This window comes from Eumetopias jubatus, unplaced genomic scaffold (genome assembly GCF_037043125.1).
Source record: "Eumetopias jubatus isolate StellerSeaLion01/CBP00866 unplaced genomic scaffold, mEumJub1_p1.0 scaffold_7, whole genome shotgun sequence".
NCBI lineage: Eukaryota > Metazoa > Chordata > Mammalia > Carnivora > Otariidae > Eumetopias > Eumetopias jubatus.
Window position 1 is genome coordinate 97229085 of NW_028274813.1, and position 26251 is coordinate 97255335.

General features: G+C 35.1%; 1 protein-coding gene across 1 annotated transcript in view; it reads left to right on the forward strand.

Annotated features, from left to right (window-relative positions):
- Window positions 1-26251, forward strand: part of TEX9 (testis expressed 9) — a 74151-nt gene that overhangs the window by 19578 nt on the left and 28322 nt on the right. Inside the window, exons 8-10 of the mRNA XM_028100385.2 lie at window positions 2590-2672; window positions 3083-3256; window positions 15348-15482. Of these exons, the coding sequence (XP_027956186.1) occupies window positions 2590-2672; window positions 3083-3256; window positions 15348-15482 (392 nt within the window). The remainder of the gene's footprint in view (window positions 1-2589; window positions 2673-3082; window positions 3257-15347; window positions 15483-26251) is intronic.

Here is a 26251-nt window from a genome sequence, read left to right on the forward strand (position 1 = left end):
AGGCAGATGCTTAACGACTGAGCCACCGAGGTGCCCCAATCTATGGGGCATTTTAAACTTAGTTGAAATGTGGTCAATGAAACCAATACCATACACTCTCTTTTTTTTTTAAGCAGGATTCATGCCCAGTGCAGAGCCCAATGCGGGGCTCCATCTCACAACCCTGAGATCATGGCCAGAACCAAAATCAAGAGTCGGACGGTTAACCAACCGAGCCACCCAGGCGCCCCACATTAAAATAATTTTTAAAACCCAATGTTTCGGGGCACCTGGGTGGCTCAGTCGTTAAGCGTCTGCCTTCGGCTCAGGTCATGATCCCGGGGTCCTGGGATCGAGCCCTGCGTCGGGCTCCCTGCTCGGCGGGAAGCCTGCTTCTCCGTCTCCCACTCCCCCTGCTTGTGTTCCCTCACTCTCTCTCTCTCTCTCTCTGTGTGTCAAATAAATAAATAAAATCTTAAAAACCCCAATGTTTCTTTGAATTCCTTTCATCTATTAATACTGTATTCTACTTACTGCATGTTAAAAGTATAAATGAATGATTAATGTGGCATCAGTTAAAATAATCAGTTTTCTAATGAATATAATTTTCTTTCTTATAAGCTTGTTCTCCGCATATCACTTTGAAAAATAATACTAAGTTTAGATCATCTAAAAACAGAATTTAGTTACCAGTAATGCCTCTAGAACTGTTGAATTTATGAGGCGCTACCTAAGCATTTATAAACAAAGAATAAGACAACTGAGTGTATTTGAACATGGTCAATACTGAACTATAGTTGTGACTTCAGGCAAGCCACTTAGCCTCTCTGTAATAGCAATTATTCATTTCAAAATTTAGCAGTTTGTATGAGATGGTCATAAGATGTATCTTTAAAATTCTCTTGATTTTGTGAAAACCGTAATAATTTATATGTGTAATGATTATTGTGCTGCATGCTACTTAGTCATAAATGAACAATTCATTTATGAATTTATTACATTTACTGACCTATCTAAGCTTTCTGGGGGTACTTTTCAGACGAGAAGGTAAGTGAAGCAGGAAGTTGCCTTTATGTCTCTGTCACGATGCCTTCAAGGACACAGTGGTCACACGTTGACTGTTCTTCACCCATGGCCCTGTTAGAATATTCCTGCTCTTAGATACATAGAACCGGTACAAACAGACTGCCTTAAATTGCTACTTTCTTTTTATTGCTGAATCACCTCTCTGCCACTTTGCCTCTCTCCCTACCTTCCCTTTCCAGACTCTTTGGCCAAGGTATCTCCCCTTCTGGGGGAGCTTTCTCTTATTCCAGATGATTGCCTGAATGGCTATACAGGCAAGAGGAAAAGATTAAAAAAAAAAGTAGCTTAGTAGCACATACTGCTCTGTAAGACTAAAGTCAGAGGGAGATGGGGATGGGAGGTTAATACTATGTGCCTGCACAGGTGAGAGCATTCGGCTCCTTGGTTACACTGAGGTTAGTTGGGGGAGAGAAAGAGATGGATGAAGTCATGCTCTCCCATTCTTCCTTCTTTCTCCTTAGAGACCAACTACTGCAAACTTCACATTTTTAAATATATCATTTCCCTTCTATCCTGTGCTAACCTGGAGTGACATGAGAGGCTTGAAGGAGATTTGAGGCTAGACAGGTCTAGGTGGGTTAGAGCCAGTCATCGTTAATCACCTCCATGGTAACACTGGGAGCATTTAGTAAGAAGAGCTTTGGAGTGGAAAGCATATATGGAGATGTTTGTGCTCTGTTGGGATATATCCTAATGACTCCTCAGAGACAGTTCAGGGTGTTTATTCAAGATAAGATCCATGAAGGCAAAGCTTGTCTTATCCCTACTATGCCTGAAACACTATAGAGACTTAATGTATATTTTGTGGATAAATGATCAAATGAATTATGGAATGAGTTCTAAGTTCACTTTTCACTCTATTTACTTACATAGTTCTAGAAACATCAAAGATTTGCTGCTGATATCATTGAATAAAGAATTTTAGGTAGCAATGAAATATCAAAGGCAGAGCTTAGGGATTGTGGGAGAAAGCTTCAGCAGTAAGGTATTAGTGTGTTTCTCTGCTTCTAAGGCACATAGACTACGTTTTAACTTCTGTGAAATCGGGATATGTATTACAATCACTAGTAATTTATAATCACAGTGGCTGAGATTGAAGTTGAGTTTTACTAGAGAGGTTTTATCTTTGTTTCTGCCAAACACCTGGGGACGTTACCAACCTGAAACCACTTTAAATTCTGACCGAGGTATTTTGGATCTTGTTGGTAAAGACAAATACAGTCTGCAGACTTAACCTGAGTACTGGCTTGTGGTTCAGATTCTCAGGAGAGGTTTTTGTTGTTTTTCCCTTCTTTCCTCAGTTCCGGGTTGAGATGTGAAGAGTTCCTTTCTGTTGGGTGGATTTGTTTTTCATTTATCTTTATAGTATGGGTATTTAGTGTCTTTAGTGTTCTCAGACAGGGATCTCCTGTTAAATTCCCCATCTTGAACATTTTTTCCTCATAAAATAATGGTCTGTCTTGCAACTGATGGCATCTTAGATTCAGTGAAAGACAATATATGTAATTTTATTTAAATCCACAGAAGCCCAGAACAGATTTTTAAAGGCCAAACTCCGTGTTATGCAGGAGGAATTGGATAATGTTGTATATGAATGCAATAAAAAGGTAAAAACATATCAAAATAAATGCTTTAATATTCCAAGATATTTTAGGAGCAGTTTCAGTTATTTTTAAAATATATTCATTGAGATTAATTTACAGTTAAATTTTGAATTATATGTAAATACTAAATTTTATTGTATTTTGAGATGTTGAATTTTCATTGAGCTAAAGAATATTAAATACTTGTTAGCAGTTAGAGTTTTCTGTATAAGATTTACAAATGTAAGCTCTTAAATAAAAATAAAACATCTGACTTCCATTTTTGAAGATGAAAATGGAATGTAGTTTGTTTTTCTTTGTGAGGTGAATATAAGTATCTCAAATCATATGAAGCTCCTTTTTGTTTTCTGCTTTATGTTGTGATACCAAGCCTTGTGCATTTTTTCACATAATCTCTAATTTCCTAACTATAGGAAAATGAAATTCAGGATTTAAAGTCTCAGATAAAAAACTCTGAAGAAGATTGTGTGAGACAGCAGCGAACAATTAATTTGCAACAGTCTCAAACAGAAAAATATAAAACTCTTTTTGAAGAGCTAAATAAAAAATGTGATGGATTACAGCAACAGCTGTCTTCAGTAGAAAAGGTAATTTTGCTATTTTTCTGGACCTAATGTTAAAGATACTATAAAACAAAGTTACATATTTGTGTGGGACCACTTTTGCTTGTTCAGTTATTTTGTTAGTATTTACTAAAAAGTCTTCCACCATATAAGGATATTTTTTAATAGCTTTATTGAAATACAATTCACATATAATACAAATCACCCTTTTAAAGTATACAGTTCAGTGGCTTATTAATATATTCAGGGGTTGTGTGGCTGTCACCATGATCAATGTTAGGACATTTTCATCACCCCCAAAAAGACACTCCATACCCTTTAGCCACTGTACCACAACCCTCTTCCCCCAGTCCCTTCCAGCTCTAGGCAACTTCTATTTTCTGTTGACAGATTTGCCTATTTTGGACATTTGGATGTTCTATATATATAGAATCATACAATATGAGGTATTTTGTGACTGACGTCTTTTGTTTAAGAATGTTTTAGAGGTTTATCCACGTTGTAGTACATATCAGTACTTCATTCCTTTTTATAAAGTAATATTCTGTTATATGGATATAACACATCTGTTTATCAGTTGATGGACATTTGTGTTATTTCCACTTTTGGGCTATTTTGAATAATGCTGCTATGAACATTAACATACAAGTTTTTGTGTGAACATATATTTTCATTTGTCTTGGGTATACACCTAAGAGTAGAATCACTGGATCATATGGGAACCCTGTGTTTAACCTTTTGAGAACTGTCAACTATTTTCCAGCTAGCTATGCCATTTGTACATTTCCACCAGTAGTGTGTAAGGGTTCCATTTTCTACACATCCTCACCAACACATGTTAGATTATCTTTTTGATTATAGCCATTCTAATCATGTGATGTGGTTAGCTCATCATTTTGATTTGCATTTCTCTGATAACTAAAGATGTTGAGCATCTTTTCATATGTTTATTGGCCATTTGTATATCTTCTTTGGAGAAATGTCTGATCAAATCCTCTGCCCATTGTTTAAGTTGGAATTTTTAAATTATTGAGTAGTAAATGTTTTTTATATATTTTAGAGTGAAGTCCCTTATCAGATACATGATTTCTAAATATCTCTCCTATTCTTTGGGTTGTCTCTTCATTTTCTTTACAGTGTCCTTTGAAGCACAAAAATTTTTTATTTTTGAAGCCCAGTGTATCTAATTTTCCTTTGGTTGTTTGTGCTTTTGGTGTCAAATCTAATGGGATAATACATTTTAAATAAGCTATCCCATTAAAAAACTTATATTAATGTACCACTGAGATAATAAAAATAAAACATACTGTATGGTATTACTTTGTAAGACTTATGATAAAAATTATGTAAAATAAGAGATTTAGGTAGTAAGAAATTATGCCTTCGTTTCTATATTTTTCTTTAGTGTGTTCCTGTAAAAGCATATTTTTGACCATTTTCGTCTTGTATAATTAGCATTATCTTCTGATAATAAATTTCTTAACATTGGCTTTATTGAGATAAAATTTGTGTACAGTAAGCACCCTTTTTAAGTATACAGTTCTGTGAGTTTTGACAAATACATAGTCATATAACTAATGCCATAATTGAGATACAGAACAGTTCCACCGTCCCTAAAAATTCCCTTGTGAATTTAGTCAAGTCCTCCTCCTCCTTCCAGTCTAAGGCAACCACTGATCTGGTTTCGGTTCTTATATTTTGACCTTTTCCAGCATGTCATGTAATTAGAATCACATAGAGTTACTTAGTAGGCTTTTGAGTCTGTTTTTTTCATTTGCAAAAGGCAATTGAGGTTAATCCATGTTGTAGTGTGTTCCTTTTCATTACTGAGTAGTGTAACATTGAATGGATATACCACATTTTGATTACCTATATATCTGGAAATCAAAATTAATTATAGTATCTAATAGTGTAAGCCAGTACTATCCAATATGGTAGCTCACTATATGTGGCTAGTCCAAATTGTGACATGCTGTAAGTTTAAAATAAATACCAGATTTCGAAGCCTTAATAAAGAATAAAAGAGAATATTTTTATATTGATTACATATTAAAATATTTTTTTTACAATTACAATTACGATTACAATTAAAATATATTTTGGATATATTGGGATAAGTGAACTATAGCATTATAATTAATTTCACTTGTTTCTTTTTAAAGTAGCTACTAGAAAATTTAAAATTACATATGTGGTTCACATTATGTGGTTCATATGTTGGTCTAAAAAATATAGACAAGTGTTCTTTTTTTTAATTTTATTTATTTTATTATGTTAGTTACCATACTATGATTAGTTTTTGATGTAGTGTTCCATGATTCATTGTTTTCAAATAACACCCAGTGCTCCATGCAGTATGTGCCCTCCTTAATACCCATCACCAGGCTAGCCCATCCCCCTACCCCCCTCCCCTCTAAAACCCTCTGTTTCCCAGAGTCCATAGTCTCTCATGGCTCTTTCTCCCTCCAACTCCCTCCCCCTTCATTGTTCCCTTCCTTCTCCTGATGTCCTCCCTGCTATTCCTTATGTTCCACAAATAAGTGAAACCATATAATTGACTTTCTCTGCTTGACTTATTTCACTTAGCATAATTTCCTCCAGTCCCATCCATGTTGATGTAAAAGTTGGGTATTCATCCTTTCTGATGGCTGAGTAATATTCCATTGTATATATGGACCACATCTTCTTTATCCCTTCGTCTGTTGAAGGGCATCTTGGCTCTTTCCACAGTGGCTATTGTGGACATTGCTGCTATGAACATTGGGGTGCATATGGCCCTTCTTTTCACTACATCTGTTAGACAAGTGTTCTAAGAAAAAACCTGTTGTATCTGGGACACCAGTATTTTTATTTGTCATGATACTTTATCATTTGTCATATGCTACCAAGTTTCTGGTCATATCATTATCATTTTACATAATCTTGAAACCCTGCCTACATCTTTGATTCTCTTCTTGTTCCCGGCCTTTATACCCATCCTATGCATTCTTCAAATGTTTTGCATTCATTTTTTCTTTTCAATTTCCATTGCCCCTTCTTGGTTCAAGCTATTATTATTTCTGAATCCTCCTCACTGGTTATTTTATCTCCTTTCTCTTTTTCTTATCCATTGTATCTTGTACTCTATCAATAGATTATTGTTCTCAAAAGACTACATTGATTATAACTCTACCTTTGTATGGGCAGAAATGGAACTAACATTTTTTTGAGTACTATGTGTCAGTCAAAACATTTTACAGAAAGAGAAACTGAGTCTGAGAGGTTAAACAAAGTGCCCAGGGTCATACAGGTAGTGGCAGTGCAGGATTCAAACCATGTTTGTCTGACTCCAAAGTCTGTGTTCTTCCTACAAATCATGTAGATTCTCCAACCCCTCAAAATTAAGTGGTCTTAAACATACAGCTATTCCAAAATCTCATTGCCCAGGGTCATTCAGGTAGTGGCAGCGCAGGACTCAAACCATGTTTGTCTGACTCCAAAGTCTGTGTTCTTCCTACAGATCATGTAGACTCTCCAACCCCTCAAAATTAAGTGGTCCTAAACACACAACTATTCCAAAATCTCATTGCTGTTTAGAGTTAAATATTTGAAACCTTTGAGTCACAATGAGTGTTCTGAGCTGTTAGGATACATAGACTATCTGAAGATTTTTATGACTTTGATTAGCTCTGAACTTCCCATTTTGAGTCCTTATCTACCTACCAGGAAGAGAGTTGTAACAACTCTCATGGGTTATGTGGAACTCAAGATTGAATCTTTTTTTTTTTTTTGCCAATTCTGCTCACTATCTGTTTCTAAAAACCAACCTCAGTGTAGTTGATAGAAATGCAAAACAGAGCTTGAGTTTGATGGAGTTTCTTCTATAAACCTATAAAAGCCAGCTGTTTAAAAAAACACTATACATATTAACTTACACTAACAGGTAGAGCCATTTCTAAAACATAAAAGCAGAAAACAATTTATTTCAGCACTGAATTTTGTTTTTCAATTAATGATCTGTTTTAAAATCAACTTTATCAAGAAATAAATACAATTAAATATACTTGTTTTAATTGTGCAATTCACTGTGCTTTGACAAAATAGTATATCCTTATAACCACCACTGCAATCAAGATAAAATTTCTATCACCTTCCCAAAATTTCCTTTGTCTCCCTTCCCTTAAAATTTCAATCTCCAACCATGGCCCAACCACTGATCTGCATTCCTTCGTTACAGACTAGTTTTCCGTGTTCTAGAATTTCATATAGATGGACTCCTAAGTATGTACTTTTTATGGCTGGCTTCTTTTGGTCAGCATAATGATTTTGAGATTCATTAATGTTGCATATTTTGTGGTTCATTCCCTTACATTGCTGAGTAGTGTTTGTTTATGGATGTACTGCATTTTGTTTATTCATCAGTTGGTAGGCATTGAGTTATTTCTAACTTTGGACTGTTAGAAATAAAGCCACTATGAATTTTCATATACAAATTTTTATATAGACACTTGTTTTTATACAGGCGCATCCAACATCACTCGTGATGTTGGATAAATACCTAAGAGTAGAATTTCTGGGTATTACAGAAACTGGTGTTTAACTTAATAAGAAACAGCCAAACTGTTCCAAAGTAATTGTACCATCCTTCATTCCCACCAGCAATATATGAAAGTTCCAGTTAGTCTGTATCTTTAGCAGCACTTGGTATTGTCAGTCTTTTGAATTTTAATCCTTTTAGAGGGGCAGAAGATTAGCATCTCATTATGGCTAAATTTGTATTTCCTTTATGACTATTGATCTTGAGCATCTTTTCATAAGTATATTGGCCACTCATATATCTTCTTTTGTCTGTTCAAACCTTTTGCCCATTTAAAAACGTATTGAGGGCGCCTGGGTGGCTCAGTTGGTTAAGCGACTGCCTTCGGCTCAGGTCATGATCCTGGAGTCCTGGGATCGAGTCCCGCATCGGGCTCCCCGCTCAGTGGGGAGTCTGCTTCTCCCTCTGACCCTCTTCCCTCTCGTGCTCTCTATCTCTCATTCTCTCTCTCTCTCTCTCAAATAAATAAATAAAATCTTTAAAAAAAAAATAAAAACGTATTGAGTTGAGGTAGGAGTTCCTTATATAATTCTTTTACTAGAATATATAGTGAATAGTTTCGTCCAATCTTACTTGGCTTTTTTATTTTCTTAACAGTGTTTTTCAAAAGAGTTTTAAATTTTGATGAATTCCAATATTTTATTTTATTTCTAGTTTGTGCTTTTTTCATCTTATTCAAGAAATCTTTGCCCACCCCATGGGAGAAAATCTTCATGTATTCATACAGGAGTTTTATGGTTTTAGCCGTGTGTGTGTGTGTGTGTGTGTGTGTGTGTGTGTGTATGTGTATGTATACATACATTTATATAGTATATAAATAGATCTGTAATCTATTTCAAGTTAATTTTGTTTATATGAGAATAAAGGTCAAAGTTTATTTTTCATACAGTCAGCATTTGTTGAAAATACTATTCTTTCTCAATTTAATTACCATGGCACCTGTGTAGAAAATGAAATTTTTTTTTTTTTAGAAAATGAATTTTGACCATATATATGGGTCTATTTCTAGACTGTTTATTCTGCTACATTGATCTATGTTCATTGATATATATTTTGATATGTCATCAATAAAACCATGTGGAGTGGAATTTTCTTTTTGGAAGGATTCTAATGATCAATTTATTTAGTGGATGAGTCTATTTTGATTTTTTATTACTTTTTGAGTTAGTTTTGATAATTTATGTTTTTTAAGAAATTTTTCCATCTCATCTAAGTTATCAAATTTATTGGCATAAATTTGTCCTTAATATTCCTTTATGATATTTATAATGCCTGCATTATCTGCACTGACACCTGTCTCACTCTTGATATTAATAATTTGTCTCTTTTCTCTTTTATTCTTTATCAATCTAGCTAGATACATACCAATTTCATTGAACTTTTCCATGAGTCAGGAGTTAGCTTCATTGACTTTGCTCTTTTTGTCAGTTTTCTATTTCATTGATTTTTACCCTTTAGCATTTCCTTCATTCTTATTTGGGTTTAATTTCTTTTCAGGATTCTTAAGGTAGAAGTTTAGATAATTGATTTTCTACTTTTCTTCTTACATAAGCATTTTAAAGCTATAAATTTTCCTCTAAGTGCTGCTTTATCTTCATTCCACAAATTTTGATGTCTTTTTATTTTCATTAAATTCAAAGTGTTTTCTACTTCAATTTCTCTTGACCATTTGGATTATTTAGAAGTATACTGTTCAATTTCTAAATAATTGGGGATTTTTCATGTCTTTCTGTTAATTTCTAATTTAATTCTGTGGTGTGAGAACCTACACTTCATGATTTCATTCTTTTAAAATTTATCTTGACTAGTTTTACGGACCAGCATTTGGCCTCTTTTGGTGAATACTTCATGTAATTTGAAAAGAATATATAGTATGCTGTGTTGAATGGAGTGTTCTATAAATATTAGGGCAAATTTGTTGATAGTGTTGTTCAAGTTTTCTGTCAGTTATTGAGAGAGGTGCTGTAATCTCTGACTAGAATTGTGGATTTGTCTATTTCTCCTTTCTGTTATATCAGTTTTGGCTTTATGTATTTTTAGTCTCTGTTTTGGATGCCTGCACATTTAGGAGTATAGTGTTTTTGATTAACACTTCTTTATAATTATGAAATACTTTTTAAAATCTCTAGTAACATTCCTTGTTCCAAAGTCTGCTTACTTTGTCTGATATTAGTGTAGTGATTCCAGCTTTATTATACTTCATGTTTGCTTGATATATCTTTCTTCAACTTTTTACTTTTCATCTGTCTTTATATTGAAAATGGGTTTGTTGTAGCCAGTATATAATTGGGTGTTGCTTTTTCATCCACTACGATGGTCTCTCTCTCTTACTGGCATGTTCAGACCAATTAGATTAATGCAATTTTTGATGTTCGGGTTAAGTTTATCATCTTGCTGTTCGTGTCTTGTTTTTTCTAACCATTCCTTGTTGCTTTTTTCCTGTTCTGAATTGAATATTTTTTAGTATTTAGCCAAGAGACATTGCTATGTCTCTTATATTTTTATGTTACATTTAACTCAAAAAACATAAAACATATTTATATGCATAAATTACATTATATAAAACACAAAAAAACATATTTACCATACCACAGTCTACCTTCAAATCATGTTATATTCTTTCACATATAAGATCCTCACAACAGTATATTCTATTTCTGCCCCTTTCCTTTATGCTTTTACTTTTAAATGTCATAAATCCCACAGTGTTTCTTTAAATAGTTATATTTTAAAGAGCTTAACATATGAAAATGCCTTTTATATTTGCTATTTCTTGTATTCTTCATTCTTTCAATCTGTTTTTCTATATGCCTGCTTGAAATAACTACCCTTTCAATCTTTGTGGTGCCAGTTTGCTAGTCACTGATTCCTTGTTTTTGTTTCTTTGAAAAAAGACTGTGTTTTTCCTTAATTTTTTTTTATTTTGAAAATTACAGATTCACAGGAAGCTGCAAAAATGATAGAGGTCCTGTGGACCCTTCACTCAGTATCCCTCATTAAGAGCATCTAACATAATAATAGGACAGTATTAAAACCTGGAAATTGACATTGGTATAATCCACAGGCATTACTCAGATTTCACCAGTTCTGTATGCACTTGTGTGTGTTTGGACCCCCTTAAATTTTTGAAGGATATTTTCACTAGTTAGAGAATTACCAATTGAAAGTTTCTGTCTTTTTTTTTTTTTTAAGATTATTTATTTATTTATTTAATTGACACAGAGAGAGAGACAGCATGAGAGGGTACACAAGCAGGGGGAGTGGGAGAGGGAGAAGCAGGCTTCCCGCTGAGCAGGGAGCCCGATGTGGGGCTCGATCCCAGTACCCTGGGATCAGGACCTGAGCTGAAGGCAGCCACTTAACCAACTGAGCCACCCAGGCGCCCCAGTTTCTGTCTTCTTTTAGTACTTTGAAGATATCATCCCATTGTCCTCTGGGTTATGTTATTTCTGACAAAAAGTTCACAGTAATTCTTTTCTTTCTACCCTTGTATATTTGTATCGTTTATCTTTGCTCTTAAGGCATTCTCTTTGTTACTGGTTTTCAGTAATTTCATAATGATATGTTTTGTGTGGGGAGTGTTTATTTGGCTTGAAGTTTGTTGAACTTTTTGAATCTGTGGGTTTATAGTGTTCATCAAATTTGTAAAAGTTTGGCTATTATTTCTTCCAGTATTTTTTCTGTGCCCCTTCTCTCCCTCCCCCAACCTGTAACTTCAATTATACTTTTGTTAGGCCACTTGATATTATCCCACTGATAATGTATCAGTGATATTAGGTCACTGATGTTTTTAGCCTTTTTTCACCTATATTTTTTATTTGGATAGATTCTGTTGCTATCTTCATTAGTTCACTGATCTTTTCTTTGCAGTGTCTAATACGCTCTTAACCAAGTGAAATGTTCATTTTGATATATTATTCATCTGTAGAAGTTCCATTTGATTTTTTTATATTCTGAATTTATGTCCTCATTATATTAGCATATATAATTAAAATAGCTGTTTTGACAGTCTCGTCTGCTGTATTCATCATATTTCTCATTTATGGATTGTTTCTATTGAATCTTTCTTCTGGATATCAATCACATTTTCCTGCTTCTTGGTTTAGTTAGTGATTTTATACTGGATGCTAGACATTGCGAATATTATATTGTTGAGTATCTGTATTTAATGTACTCTTTAAACACAAGTAGTTATTTGTCAGTTTAGTACCTTTAAGGCCTGTTTTTAAGTTTGGCCGGGGTTGGTCTAGAGTAGCCACTAGGTGTGGCCTAGTCCTCAGTATATTCAAAAGATATCCTGTGTAGATTTCTGAAGTTCCCTCCTAATGGAGTTCCTCCTTTTTTGAACCCTTCTCAGAAATTCCAGCTGCTTCAATCTCCTCCAACTTCCATCTCTGTCTCCTCAGCTCAGCAGACCTTGGTTCTGTTTGTATTTTCTCCTCCTTATACCCACAGTGTGGATATTGCCTCCAGGCAGAATGCTGGGGTGATTGTAGGACTACTCCATTTATTTCTCTTCTTTCAGTAGTCATAATCCTACCGTTTTCCTTTATCTCTAAATAGTTATTTAACATTTTTTTTAGTTGTTTACAGTGTGTTTTTATGTTAGGTTCTTATTGTTTCGTCAAGGGTGGAAGCCTTAATCTCTGTTTTGTTTTTTTTGGTCAAATTAAAGTCAGTAGGTACACTTCACAAGTTTCTCTGACCATGGATTATGTCACGCAAACATGCTTATTAATATTAGTAACTCATTTAAAAAAAAAGTCTGCTCTCTTTTTATCTTTCACTCCAGCTAAAATTGAGGTTTGTATCATTTCCTAAAGATGTTTTTGTTTTTTTGTTTCTATAGCAAAACTCCTCAAAAGCATTTTCTTAATTTTTTCACATCCTTATCTTGCAAAGAAAGCTTTTAAATTTTTGCCTATATGTATCCTGCAAAGCCATGATATTAATGGTCCTTACCTTTGTTTAATAGTATATAGTTTACAAATTGTTATCACATACATATGATAGTTGTGTGTAGTCATGTGTTTTTATTCTATAGATCTGCACCTCCCCCCAGTTTTTTATTCCCTTCTCCCCCAGCTTAGGTTTCATGGTGTACTACTTAATTATCCATTGTATATATTAATTTTGTGTGCCCATCATTCGTGTAGAATAGTACCTGGCACATCGTAAGTGCTCAATAAATATCAACACGTAACTCGGCATAGATATCATTACTACCAATTTCAGATATGGAAACAGACTACCACAGCTCGTAGGTTCTCTGACTCCAAGTTTATTGCTTTTTGTACCTTAGCCACTTGTTTCTAGAACCTTATCATTTATTTGTCCTCATCTCATTACTCCTCTTCTGACTTACTGTGGCAATTTATGTTACTCTTAAAGCATTTGCTACCATTTTGTCAGTGCTGTGGCTACTAATACATAGCTCTCTATTTTCTTGCCTTCTCCCAGTTCCTTAGGAATGCTTTAAAAGTTAAGAGAGGATGGCAAATTATTTCTCATTGGAGCTCATAGTAATTAAGTTTTAAAGTGAGATTTTAATTCCTTTAAGCTATCTAGATTTTTCTTTTAAAGCTAATGTAAAATTCAAGGTTTGAAATCTTCCCTAAAATTTTTCTCTAACATGTAAACTGCTTAATTTTTTTTTTTTTGGTAACAGTATTTTAACTTTATTATTTTCAGCTTATAAGCTCTCTCATAAAAAATATTGGTATCTTGTCTGCACTTTGTAAAAAGTACTTGAGTGTGATTGAAAACAGAAATGTTTTCAAGTTTTTGGTAAGGTTTTTCCTTTCCTTAGTGGATTTGCTCATATAGGAATACTTTATTTTGTATATTACTTTTCTAATGTTTTTTGTTTTTCACTTCTCCCAAGAAGGGGGCCGTATTGATTCATGGGTAGAGGAACATAATGTGGTATTGGATGGTTTTCATTTTTCTGTGAAGTAGGTTACAAAGTTGCCAGCAGGAAAGAGAAGGGCAAAGATTTATTTTCATATTCTTATAGGTGGAGGCTGAAATGAGGCAACTAGAATTGTGGACTTTGTAGCTAAGGAAAATTTTTGCCTTTTCCATGTGAACAGTCAGATAAATCAAGCTTGCTCTTACTGTAGCTACCACCCACAAAGCTGTGAAGAAGGCTGGTGATAGCAGATGGTACTCATACAGTTTGGTTTGTTTAAAAACCCACAGAAAGAGCAGCATGTGTTTTGTTGTGTTTTGTTTTGCCCTTAATTACTTAGGGTCAGGGAGATCAGTTTTCAAATAAAACACAGTGATACAGCCAGGAGAAAAAAGTTTATAGAAGAAGAAAACAGACAACTGTATTTTTAACTGCATCATTTTAATTCCATGATATTTATTGAATATCTGTTGTATATAAGGCTCTGTACTAGGTATTGTAGGGGATACAAAGAAGAGTGAGTTAAATATTACAAAATAAATTCAGTTGAATAAACATGTCGTTAGTGCCTCTTCTGTGCCACTAAAGTTCCGGGAATACAGAAATTAAGACTATTTCTATCCTCAATGAGCTTACATTAATTGTGGGGAAAATGAAGTAAATGGATAGTTTCAGTTCTGCACAGCACACATATGCTATATGTGTGTCAATGTGTTGTAGAAGCTCTGAAGAAAGGGTACCTAATCCAGCCTGGGAGGAGAATGAGGAAGATAATGAGGGGAGGCTTCTTGGAGGAGGTAAAACCCTCATGTACACTCCTCGTTTGAGTCTTAAAGGATGGATAGGTGCTGGCTACGTAAAAATGAGCAGGGGGGAGGGATCAGGGCAGAAGGAAGAGCATGAGATGAGAAAACGTTCAGAGGCAAGAAACATCATAGCTGTTTGGGAGATATATCTGAAGGTAATATCTTGCAGGAGATGAGATTATAGTGCCAGGTTATGGTAGAGTTTGGAGTTTATCCTACATGTTCATGTTTCTTCTGTAGACTCTCTGCAACAGCATCTCTTAGAATATTTGCAGAAATGCAAGTCTGAACCTACCCCAAGATGTAGAACCTGAATCCATAAGATCTGTTGTTTTTGCTAAGAGTTGGGACTTTCCCTGTAAGGCTAATGTAGAATGCTCTGTTCTTAACAAATATTTCTTATATGATATACTTTGTTAGGTTTATACAAACACAGTATTTATGAGCGTTTGTGACTTACATAACTGTTTTGGGGAGGTTCCCAAAGGAAGAACTATAGTGACAAAGAGTTGCTTATAAAATAAGTATAGAGGACCTCTATACTATATAAAAAGAGATAGAAAATTCCAAACAAAAAGTAATTTGAAAGCCTAATTCATGACTACATCTTTAAGGATATATCTTTCTAATACCAATTCAGGGTAAGAATTCTCTAAGCCCTCTGTCACTCAGTGCTCGGCCCCCAAACTTTGGCGGGGGGGGGGGGTTGTGTATGTAAAATTTGGGAGAAAGCAAGGAATATGGAAATGGAAAATGTTACAGAATAATAGAGGGAACTAATGATATATTTATAAATGTTCCATATTATCTTTTACCATATAGGAATTAGAAAATAAAAGAAGACTACAAAAACAGGCTGCCAGTAACCAAAGTGCTACAGAAGTTCGGTTGAATAGAGCTCTAGAAGAGGCAGAAAAGTATAAACTGGAGTTAAGTAAATCAAGGCAAAATAACAAGGTATGGAAAAATTGAAGTTTTGAAAGTGGTCACCTTTGGTAACTTCTTTTATACAAGAGTCAAAAATAATTAGTTTTTAAGTTATAATTCTTGATGTCATGGTTAACATTTCTCTTTTCAGAAGAAGTGTGTTCATTATTGATATGTATATCTTCAAGTTAGGATTATATTGCCTGGGCTATTGCCATAATTGGGAGGATTCAGTCATTTTTTCATCCAACAAATCTTTATTGTGTGCCTATATTATGTGCCAGACATTTTTCTAATCTCTGGGGATAAGTGGTAGGAAAAAGCCTCTTTGGTATCTCAAGTCTGTTTCCTTCTCTGAGCCCCATTTTTCTTTCTTTTTTTTTTTTTAAGATTTTATTTGTGTATTTGACAGAGAGAGAGACAGCGAGAGAAGGGGACACAAGCAGGGGGAGCAGGAGAAGGAGAAGCAGGCTTCCTGCAGAGCAGGGAGCCCGATGCGGGGCTCGACCCTAGGACCCTGGGATCATGACCTGAGCCGAAGGCAGACGCTGAACGACTGAGCCACCCAGGCGCCCTTTAGCCCCACTTTTCTAATATAAATGCAAAGGGCTACTTTACAGGGCAGTGGTTCTCAAACTTGAGCATGTATCAGAATTACCTGGAAGACTTGTTAAAACATAGATTGCTGGGCCCCACCCCCAGAGTTTCAGATTTAGTAGATCTGGGGTGAGACCTGTTTTTACTTGTTTTAATAGCAGTTCCCTGGGTGATGCTGAAGCCACTGGTTCTGAGATGACATTTTGATAATCACTGTTATAGAGTTGTAAGGATCACTCTTGTATCCCAGTATCTAACCAATGATTGGCATAGAATTAGCACTCAATTCCTGAAATATTTGTTGAATAAATGAAGGCTCAAGTATCATTGTGTGTGAAAACCTTTTGTATACTCTATACATTTTGGCTATTAGTTTTTGGTTCTATGTCAACCTAAAAGTGATGCTCCATTGGAATCTCTCCCTTAGGACAATATTGAATAATTTAACAGTGGCTCGGATGATGAAGTTAGGAGCTACCTTCATTACATACACAGATGATACATTTTCGCTTAAACTAATAACACTTAATAGGACATAGAACTAAACTGAACTTGATAAATCCTCCAACACGTTTAACAAAGGCAGATATGTTACAGAGACTACAGAGTTTTAAGATCTTCTCTGTGAGATAGTTTATGCTGTGTGATCAGACTGTTCATGTTCAAGAGACATCAATGATGGTATGATGATGGGGATTTAGAATAGAAGTTATTAAATGAACAAGTTAGGAAGTCATCTTTACAGCTTGCCAATAATTAGCATGCTATTGGAATATTATTTCCAATTTGGTTCACTCTGAAGGGATTTTGAAGAAAATAAAATGGAATAACCGTGTATATGTCAGGATTTGCTAATTCTTGGTTGTAGATGTGATCTCTGTTTTAGCACACACATTAGAGAAGTAGAAGGAAAAACTTGTTTCCATGACAACAGTAATCCTAATCAGCCATTTTGCAAATTGACATACCAAGTCCTCATTATATAGTTTAAAACCATCAACACTGTAAAAACAAATATGTTGAGGACAAATTTCTGATCCCAAGTCTATATTATGGATGATCAGTTTAAACATAGTGGGAGAACATTTTGTGTAACTATTTGCTATCAAGTAGACATTTTGAGATCAGAGTTCTAAGATGTAACTTTGTCAAATTTCTGAAAAAATATGTATGAGTCTTAAGTTTTTAATTTTTCAATTATTTTGCTTCATTTCTAACTTTTGTCTTTGAAGGATGTTTTGGCCATATGTGGTTAAGTTTTTCCTTGTAGTCTAGTCTGTATATAAGTTTTTTGTGAGGAGGTATACTTTTTTCCATTTTAATTCTTTGTACCTTGCTTCTCATTCTGATTAGACATATAATTAGGTAGATAATTAAAATTATTCAGGTCTGTATGTTTAAGAAATACTAAGTCTTCCATAAAATAGAACAAGATTGCCTCATAGTGATCAGAAAGTTAAAGATTTATTTTAAAAAATGATGTATTCTCCACAGAGGTTAGGAAACATGTAATCTGCCCTTAGAGTAACTTTTGAAATGAAAAGTCAGTCAAGTTAAACCAGATGCTGCCTGAGTGCGGGGACTCTGACTGTCTCATTCACTGCTGTGTCTCAGTGCCTTGAATGTAGTAATTGCCTCTGAAACACACTGCAGGAAGGAATGTGGAAAGACAACTATGTGATGCTTTAATTGGAATGCTTCTTAAAAACAGAGGATTTGATTAGATGGTTTGCTTGTAGTCCATTTAAAATGTCACCAAGCCCATGTTACTTCATTTAGGAACAGATAATTTCTAATTCTTCATTCATTTAGAAATATTTATGAGGACCTTCTAGGTACCTGCTAGATCTTTACTAGAGGCTGGAGGTGTAAAGGTGATAAAAAAAATAAATGTGGTCTGTGTAATCATGCATTTTGTAGTGGAGAAGCTGTGTGTTATTTAGACAATTCATCAAGTAAAACTGAGGTGCAGCTGTGCTTTGAGCAGGTAACTAGGTCAAGGAATGTTTTTTTAAAAATGTAATTCTAAGCTAAGATCTGAATAATATTAACAAGTTATATGCTAGAAAGAGATTATGGACAAAAGGAATCCTATGTAAAAAATGGCTCTGTGGCAGGAAAAAAGACAAGGTCATGAAAGTCAGGGATGGAAGTGAAGGGAGTATTGTCAAATGAGCCTCAAACATAGGTGGTAGAGGCCAAACCATCTAGATCCTATAGGCTGTGTTAAATATTTTGGCTTTTATCCAAAGAGTAGTACAAAGCCACTGCATGGTTATTTTGAACAAGGTTGGGGGAGACCATGCTATGATCATATGAGCACCTAGAAAGTGTTTTTGTTTGTTGTGTGGAGAATTCATTGGAGGGAGGCAAGAATGAATGCTGGTTAAGAATAGCGGTGTGAGAGATGATGAGGTAGCTTGGCCTAAACTGATAGTGGTAAAAATGGAGAGAAACCAAGTATCAAAATACACTGAAGAGAGAAAAATCACTAGGACATGGTGATGGACTGGATATGGGATTGTGGGAAAGGGAAGCTTTCAAGAGGACATTTTGATTTTTAATTTTCAGAACCAGATAGATCGTGCCATTCCCTGGAATAGGTTGGGAAAGAAGCTTGAGTTATTTTAGAACATCTTGAAGTTCATCCCATTGCTGCATGTGACAGTAGTTCACTTTTAATAATTTTCCACTTGGTATAAATATACCAAACAATGCCACCTTATTGATGGACTTAGGGTTGTTTCCAGTGATCGCTATTACAGATAAAGCTGCAGTGCACATTCACATATAAGTCTTTGTGTAGACATCCGTTTTCATTTCTCTTGGGTAAATACCTAGATTTAAATTCTGAGTTTTATTATAGATGTACATTCAACTGCCTGTTTTCCAAAATGGCTCTAACAGTTTATATTCCCCACAGCAGCATTTGAAAGTTTTAGCTGTACCATATCTTCACCAGCGTTTGATATAGTCAGGCTTTTACATTTCACTGTGCCAGTGGGTGACTAATTGCATCTTATTGTGGTTACTTTTTTTTTTTTAAGATTTTATTTATTTATTTGAGAGAGAGAATGAGAGAGAGCATGAGAGGGAGGAGAGTCAGAGGGAGAAGCAGACTCCCTGCTCAGCAGGGAGCCCGACGTGGGACTCGATCCCAGGACTCCAGGATCATGACCTGAGCTGAAGGCAGTCACTTAACCAACTGAACCACCCAGGCGCCCCTTATTGTGGTTGCTTTACATATGCCTAATGACCAGTGAATGATACTGAGCATCCTCGTATGCTTATTTGCTATCTTGATATCTTTTCCCCCAGTTTTATTGAGATATAATTGACATACAGCACTGTGTAAGTTTAAGATATAGAGCATAATGATTTGCTTTGCATATATTGTGAAATTATTACCACAGTAAGTTTATTTAATATCCATCATCTCATTGTGATATAAAAAAGAAAAGCTTTTTTCCTGGTATTGAAAATTCTTAGGATCTACTCTCTTAACAACTTTCAAATATACCATACAACAGTTACGTGTAGTTATCATGTTGTATATTACATTTCTAGTTCTTTTTTATTTTATAACTGGAAGTTTGTACCTTTTGACCACCTTCCTTCTGTTTTGCTATGCATTTTTTGAAATTAAAAGATTTTTTTTTAAGTATGAGTAAGATCATACAGTATTTGTCTTTCTCTGTCTGACTTACTTCACTTAGCATAATGCCCTCAAGGTCTATCCATGTTGTGAATGGCAGGATTTCCTTTTTGTGGCTGAATAATATTCCAGTGATACCACAACATCTTCATCCATTTATCCATTGATGGACACTTAGGTTGTTTCCATGTCTTGGCTATTGTAAATAATGTTGCCATGAAAATGGGGTTGCAGATATCTCTTGGATGTGGTATTTTCATTTCCTTTGGATATATCCACAGAAGTGGAATTACTGGATTATATGATAGTTGTATTTTAAATTTTTTGAGGAACCTCTAAACTGTTTTCCATAGTGGTTTTACCAATGTACAATCCCACTAATAGTGCGCAAGTGTTCCCTTTTCTCCACATCCTCTCCATCATTTGTTATCTCTTGCTTTCTGATGATAGCCATTCAAACAGGCATGAGGTGATTTCTCATTGTGGTTTTAATGTGCATTTCCCTGATGATTAGTGATGTTGAGCACCTTTTCATGTACCTGTTAGCCATTTGTAGTCTATCGTCTTTGGAAAATATCTTCAAGTCCTTTGCCCATTTTTTAATTGGATTATTTGTGGAGTTTTTTATTATTGAGTTGTATGATTTCTGGACATATTTTAAATATTAACCCCTTATCAGCTATATGGTTTGCAACTACTTTTTCCCATTCTGTAGGTTGCAATTTCATTTTGTTGATCATTTCTTTTGCTGTGCAGAAGCTTTTTAGTTTGATGTAGTTCCCCTTGTTTTTTTTTATTTTGTTACTGGTGCTTTATGTGTCATATCTAAAAACTCATAGTCAAGACCATGTCAAGGAGTTGTTTTCCTATATTTTTTTCTAGGAGTTTCTGGTCTTAAATTTAAGTCTTTAATCCATTTCAATTTAATTTTTGTGAGCGGTGTAAGATAGGAACCAAGTTTCATTCTTTAACATGTGACTATCCAGTTTCCCCAGTACCATTTATTGGGAAGACTATCCTTTTCCCATTGAGTATTCTTGGCTCCCTTGTGAAATATTAGTTGACTGTATGTGCGTGGGTTAATTTCTGGGCTCTTAATTCTGTTCCAGTGGTCTGTGTGTCTGCTTTTAAGCCAGTGCCATACTATTTTAATTACTACAGCTTTTCGATATAGCTTGAAATCAGGAAGTGTGATACCTCCCACTGTGTTCTTTTTTCTCGGGATTGTTTTGGCTATTTGGAATCTTTTGTTCTATATAAATGTTAGGATTGTTTTGCCTACTTCTGTAATAAGTGCTATTGGAATCTTGATAGAGAGGGATTGCATTCAATTTATAGATCGTTTTGGTAGTATGGAAATTTTAACAATATTCTTCTAATCCATGAACACAAGATACCTTTCCATTCATGTGTATCTTCTTTGATTTCCTTCATCAATATCTTAGTTTTCATTGTACATGTGTTTCACCTCCTTAGTTGTGTTTATTCCTAAGTTTATTGTTTTTGATAGTATAAATGAGATCATTTCTTTTTCAGATAATTCTTTGTTGGTGTATAGAAACACTACTGATTTTTGAATGTTAATTTTGTATCCTGCAACTTTACTGAATTTATTGATTACATCTAACAGTTGCTTGGTGGAGTCTTTAGGATTTTCTTTTTTCCCCTCTTTCTTTTTTATTTTTAATTCCTGTATAGTTAACATAGTTATACTAGTTACAGGTGATAGTTACAATATAGTGATTCAGTAATTCCATACATCATCCAGTGCTCATCACAGTGTACTCCTTAATCCCCATTGCCTATTTTACCCATCCCCCCATCTACCTCCCTTATGGTAACCATCAGTTTGTTCTCTAAAGTTAAAAGTCTGCTTCTCGGTTTGTCGCTCTCTTTTTTCCTTTGCTCATTTTTTTGGTTTTGTTTCTTAAGTTCCACATATGAGTGAAATCATATAGTATTTGTCTTTCTCTGACCAACTTGTTTCACTTAGTGTTACACTCTCTAGCTCCATCCATGTGATTGCAAATGGCAAGATTTTGTTTTTTTATGGCTGAATAATATTCTGTCATGTATACATGTACAACATCTCCTTTATCCATTCATTTATCAATGGACACTTAGATAGCTTCCATAATTTGGCTTTTATAAATAGAGCTGCTATATATAAAATCATGTCATATGCAAATAGAGACAATTTTACTTCTTCCTTTCCAATTCTGATGGTTTTTATTTCTTTTTCCTGCCTGACTGCTCTGGCTAGGACTTCTAGTACTTTGTTGAATAGGAGTAGTGAGAATGGGCACCCTTGTCTTGTTCTTAGTCTTAAAGGAAACCCTTTTATCCTTTTACCATAAGTATGATGTTAGCTGTGTCAGCTTATCATATATGGCCTATAATATGTTAAGGTACATTCCTTCTAAACCTAATTTATTAAGAGTTTTTATCATGAATGGATGTTGAATTTTGTCAAATGCTTTTTCTGTGTTAAGATGATCATGTGCTTTTTTTCTTTCATTCTGTTGTGATGTATCACATTGATGGATTTGTTTATGTTGAACCATCCTTACATCCCAGGGTTAAATCCCACTTGATCATGGTGAATAATCCTTTTATGTGCTGCTGAATTTGGTCTGCTACTATTATATTGAGAATTTTTGCATTTGTATTCATCAGGGACATTGGTATGTAGTTTTCTTATAGTGTCCTTTCCTGGTTTTGGTATCAGAATAATCCTGGCCTTGTTAAAATAAACCCTTTTTGATTTTTTGGAAGAGTTTGAGAAGGTTGGCATAATTCTTTAAACGTTTGGTAAAATTCACCAGTGAAGCCATCTGAACCTGAGCTTTGCTTTTGTTGGGAAATTTTTGATTACTGATTCAATCTCCTTACGAGTAATTGATCTGTTCAAATTTTCTATTTCTTCCTGATTCAGTCTTGGTAGGTGGTATGTTTATAAGACTGTCTCCCATTTCATCTAGATCATCCAGTTTGTTGGTATATAGTTGTTCACAGTATTTTCTTATGATCCTTTGTATTTTTGACATATCAATTGTCTCCTTTGTCATTTATAATTTTGCTGATTTGAGGACCTCTCTTTTCCTTGGTTAGTCTAGCTAAAAGTTTCTCAATTTTTTTTTCTTTTTTTTAATATTTTTTTAATTAACATATAATGTATTTGTTTCAGGGGTACCGGTCTGTGATTCATCAGTCTTACACAATTCACAGCGCTCACCATAGTACATACCCTGTCCAATGTCCATTACCCAGCCACCCCATCCCTCCCACTCCCCTCCACTCCAGCAACCCTCAGTTTGTTTCCTGAGATGAAGAGTCTTTTATGGTTTATCTCCCTCTCTGATTTCACCTTGTTTCATTTTTCCCCTCCCTTACCCTATGATCCTCTGTCTTGTTTCTCAAATTCCTCATATCAGTGAGATCATATGATACCTTTCTCTGATTGACTTATTTTGCTTAGCATAATACCCTCTAGTTCCATCCATGTTGTTGCAAATGGCAAGATTTCATTTTTTTGATGTCTGAGTAATAGTCCATTTTATACACACACACACACACACACACACACACACACACACACACACACACACACACACACATATACACACACACCACATCTTCTTTATCCATTCATCTGCCGATGGACATCTAGGCTCTTTTCATAGTTTGACTATTGTGGACATTGCTGCTATAAACATTGGGGTGTATGTGCCCCTTCAGATCACTACATTTGTATCTTTGGGGTAAATACCCAGTAGTACAATTGCTGGGTTGTAGGGTAGCTCTATTTTCAACTTTTTGAGGAACCTCCATACTGTTTTCCAGAGTGGCTATGCCAGCTTGCATTCCCACCAACAGTGTAGGAGGGTTCCCCTTTCTCTACATCCTTGCCAACATCTGTCGTTTCCTGACTTGTTAATTTTACCCACTCTGACTGGAGTGAGGTAGTATCTCATTGAGGTTTTGATTTGTATTTCCCTGATGCCGAGTGATGTTGAGCACTTTTTCATGTGTCTTTTGGCCATTTGGATGTCTTCTTTGCACAAAGTCTGTTCATGTCTTCTGCCCATTTCTTGATTGGATTATTTGTTCTTAGGGTGTTGAGTTTGATAAGTTCTTTATAGATTTTGGATACTAGCCCTTTATCTGATATGTCATTTGCAAATATCTTCTCCCATTCTGTCGGTTGTCTTTTGGTTTTGTGGACTGTTTCTTTTGCTGTGCAAAAGCTTTTTAACTTGATGAAGTCCCAATAGTTCATTTTTGCCCTTGCTTCCCTTGCCTTCGGCAATGTTTCTAGGAAGAAGTTGCTGCGGCTGAGGTCGAAGAGGTTGCTGCCTGTGTTCTCCTCAAGGATTTTGATGGACTCCTGTCTCACATTTAGGTCTTTCATCCATTTTGAGTCTATTTTTGTGTGTGGTGTAAGGAAAGGGTCCAGTTTCATTCTTGTACATGCGGCTGTCCCATTTTCCCAACATTGTTGAAGAGACTTTTTTTTCCATTGTATATTTTTCCTGCTTTGTCGAAAATTAGTTGACCCTAGAGTTAAGGGTCCATTTCTGGGCTCTCTATTCTGTTCCATTGATCTGTGTGTCTGTTTTTGTACCAGTACCACACTGTCCTGATGATTACAGCTTTGTAATAGAGCTTGAAGTCCAGAATTGTGATGCCACCAGCTTTGGTTTTCTTTTTCAACCTTCCTCTGGCTATTTGGGGTCTTTTCTGGTTCCGTACAAATTGTAGGATTATTTGTTCCATTTCTTTGAAAAAAAGTTGGTGGCATTTTGATAGGAATTGCATTAAATGTGTAGATTGCTCTAGGTACCATAGACGTTTTCACAATATTTGTTCTTCCAATCCATGAGCATGGAACGTTTTTCCATTTCTTTGTGTCTTCCTAAATTTCTTTCTTGAATATTCTATAGTTTTCTGAGTACAGATCCTTTGCCTCTTTGATTAGATTTATTCCTAGGTATCTTATGGTTTGGGGTGCATTATAAATGGGATCGACTCCTTAATTTCTCTTTCTTCTGTCTTGTTGTTGGTGTATAGATGCAACTGATTTCTGTGCATTGATTTTATATCCTGTCACATTGCTGAATTCCTGTATGAGTTCTAGCAATTTTGAGGTGGAGTCTTTTGGGTTTTCCACATAAAGTATCATATCATATACAAAAATTGAGAGTTTGACTTCTTCTTTGCTGATTCGGATGCCTTTTATTTCTTTTTGTTGTCTGATTGCTGAGGCTAGGACTTCTAGTACTATGTTGAATAGCAGTGGTTGACCTTAGGGGAAAAGCTCTCAGTTTTTCCCCATTGAGAATGCTATTCACTGTGGGTTTTTCATAGATACATATTGAGGAATGTACCCTCTATCCCTACACTCTGAAGAGTTTTAATCAAGAAAGGATGCTGTACTTTGTCAAATGCTTTTTCTGCATCTATTGAGAGGATTACATGGTTCTCGTTCTTAATTTTATTAGTGTATTGTATCACATTGATTGATTTGCAGATGTTGAACTAACCTTGCAGCCCAGGAATAAATCCCACTTGGTCGTGGTGAATAATCCTTTTAATGTACTCTTGGATCCATTGTCTAGTATTTTGGTGAGAATTTTTGCATCCTTGCTCATCAGAGATATTGGTCTATAGTTCTCCTTTTTGATGGGGTCTTTGTCTGGTTTTGGGATCAAGGTAATGCTGGCCTCATAAAATGAGTTTGGAACTTTTCCTTCCATTTCTATTTTTTGAAACAGCTTCAGAAGAATAGGTATTAATTCTTCTTTATATGTTGGGTAGAATTCCCCTGGGAAGCCATCTGGCCGTGGGCTGTTGTTGGGAGATTTTTGATTACTGCTTCAATTTCCTTGTTGGTTATGGGTCTGTTCAGGTTTTCTATTTCTTCTTGGTTCAGTTTTGTTTTGTTTTTTTTTTTGGTTGTTAGTTCGTCTCTAGGAATGCATCCTTTTCTTCCAGATTGCCTAATTTGTTGGCATATAGGTGCTCGTAATATGTTCTTTTAATTGTATTTCTTTGGTGTTGGTTGTGATCTTTCCTCTTTCATTCATGATTTTATTAATTTGGGTCCTTTCTCTTTTCTTTTTGATAAGTCTTGCCAGGGGTTTATCTATCTTATTAATTCTTTCAAAGAACCAGCTTCTAGTTTCATTGATCTCTTTTACTGTCTTTTGGTTTCTGTTTCATTGATTTCTGCTCTGATCTTTATTATTTCTCTTCTCCTGCTGGGTTTAGGCTTTATTTGCTGTTCTTTCTCCAGCTCCTTTAGGTGTAGTATTAGGTTGTGTATTTGAGACCTTTCTTGTTTCTTGAGAAAGGCTTGTAGTGCTATATACTTTCCTCTTAGGACCGCCTTTGCTGCATCCCAAAGATTTTGAACGTTGTGTTTTCATTTTCATTTGTTTCCATGAATTTTTAAAATTCTGTAATTTCCTGGTTGACCCATTCACTCTTTAGTAGGATACTCTTTAGCCTCCCATGTATTTGCGTTCTTTCCAACTTTCCTCTTGTG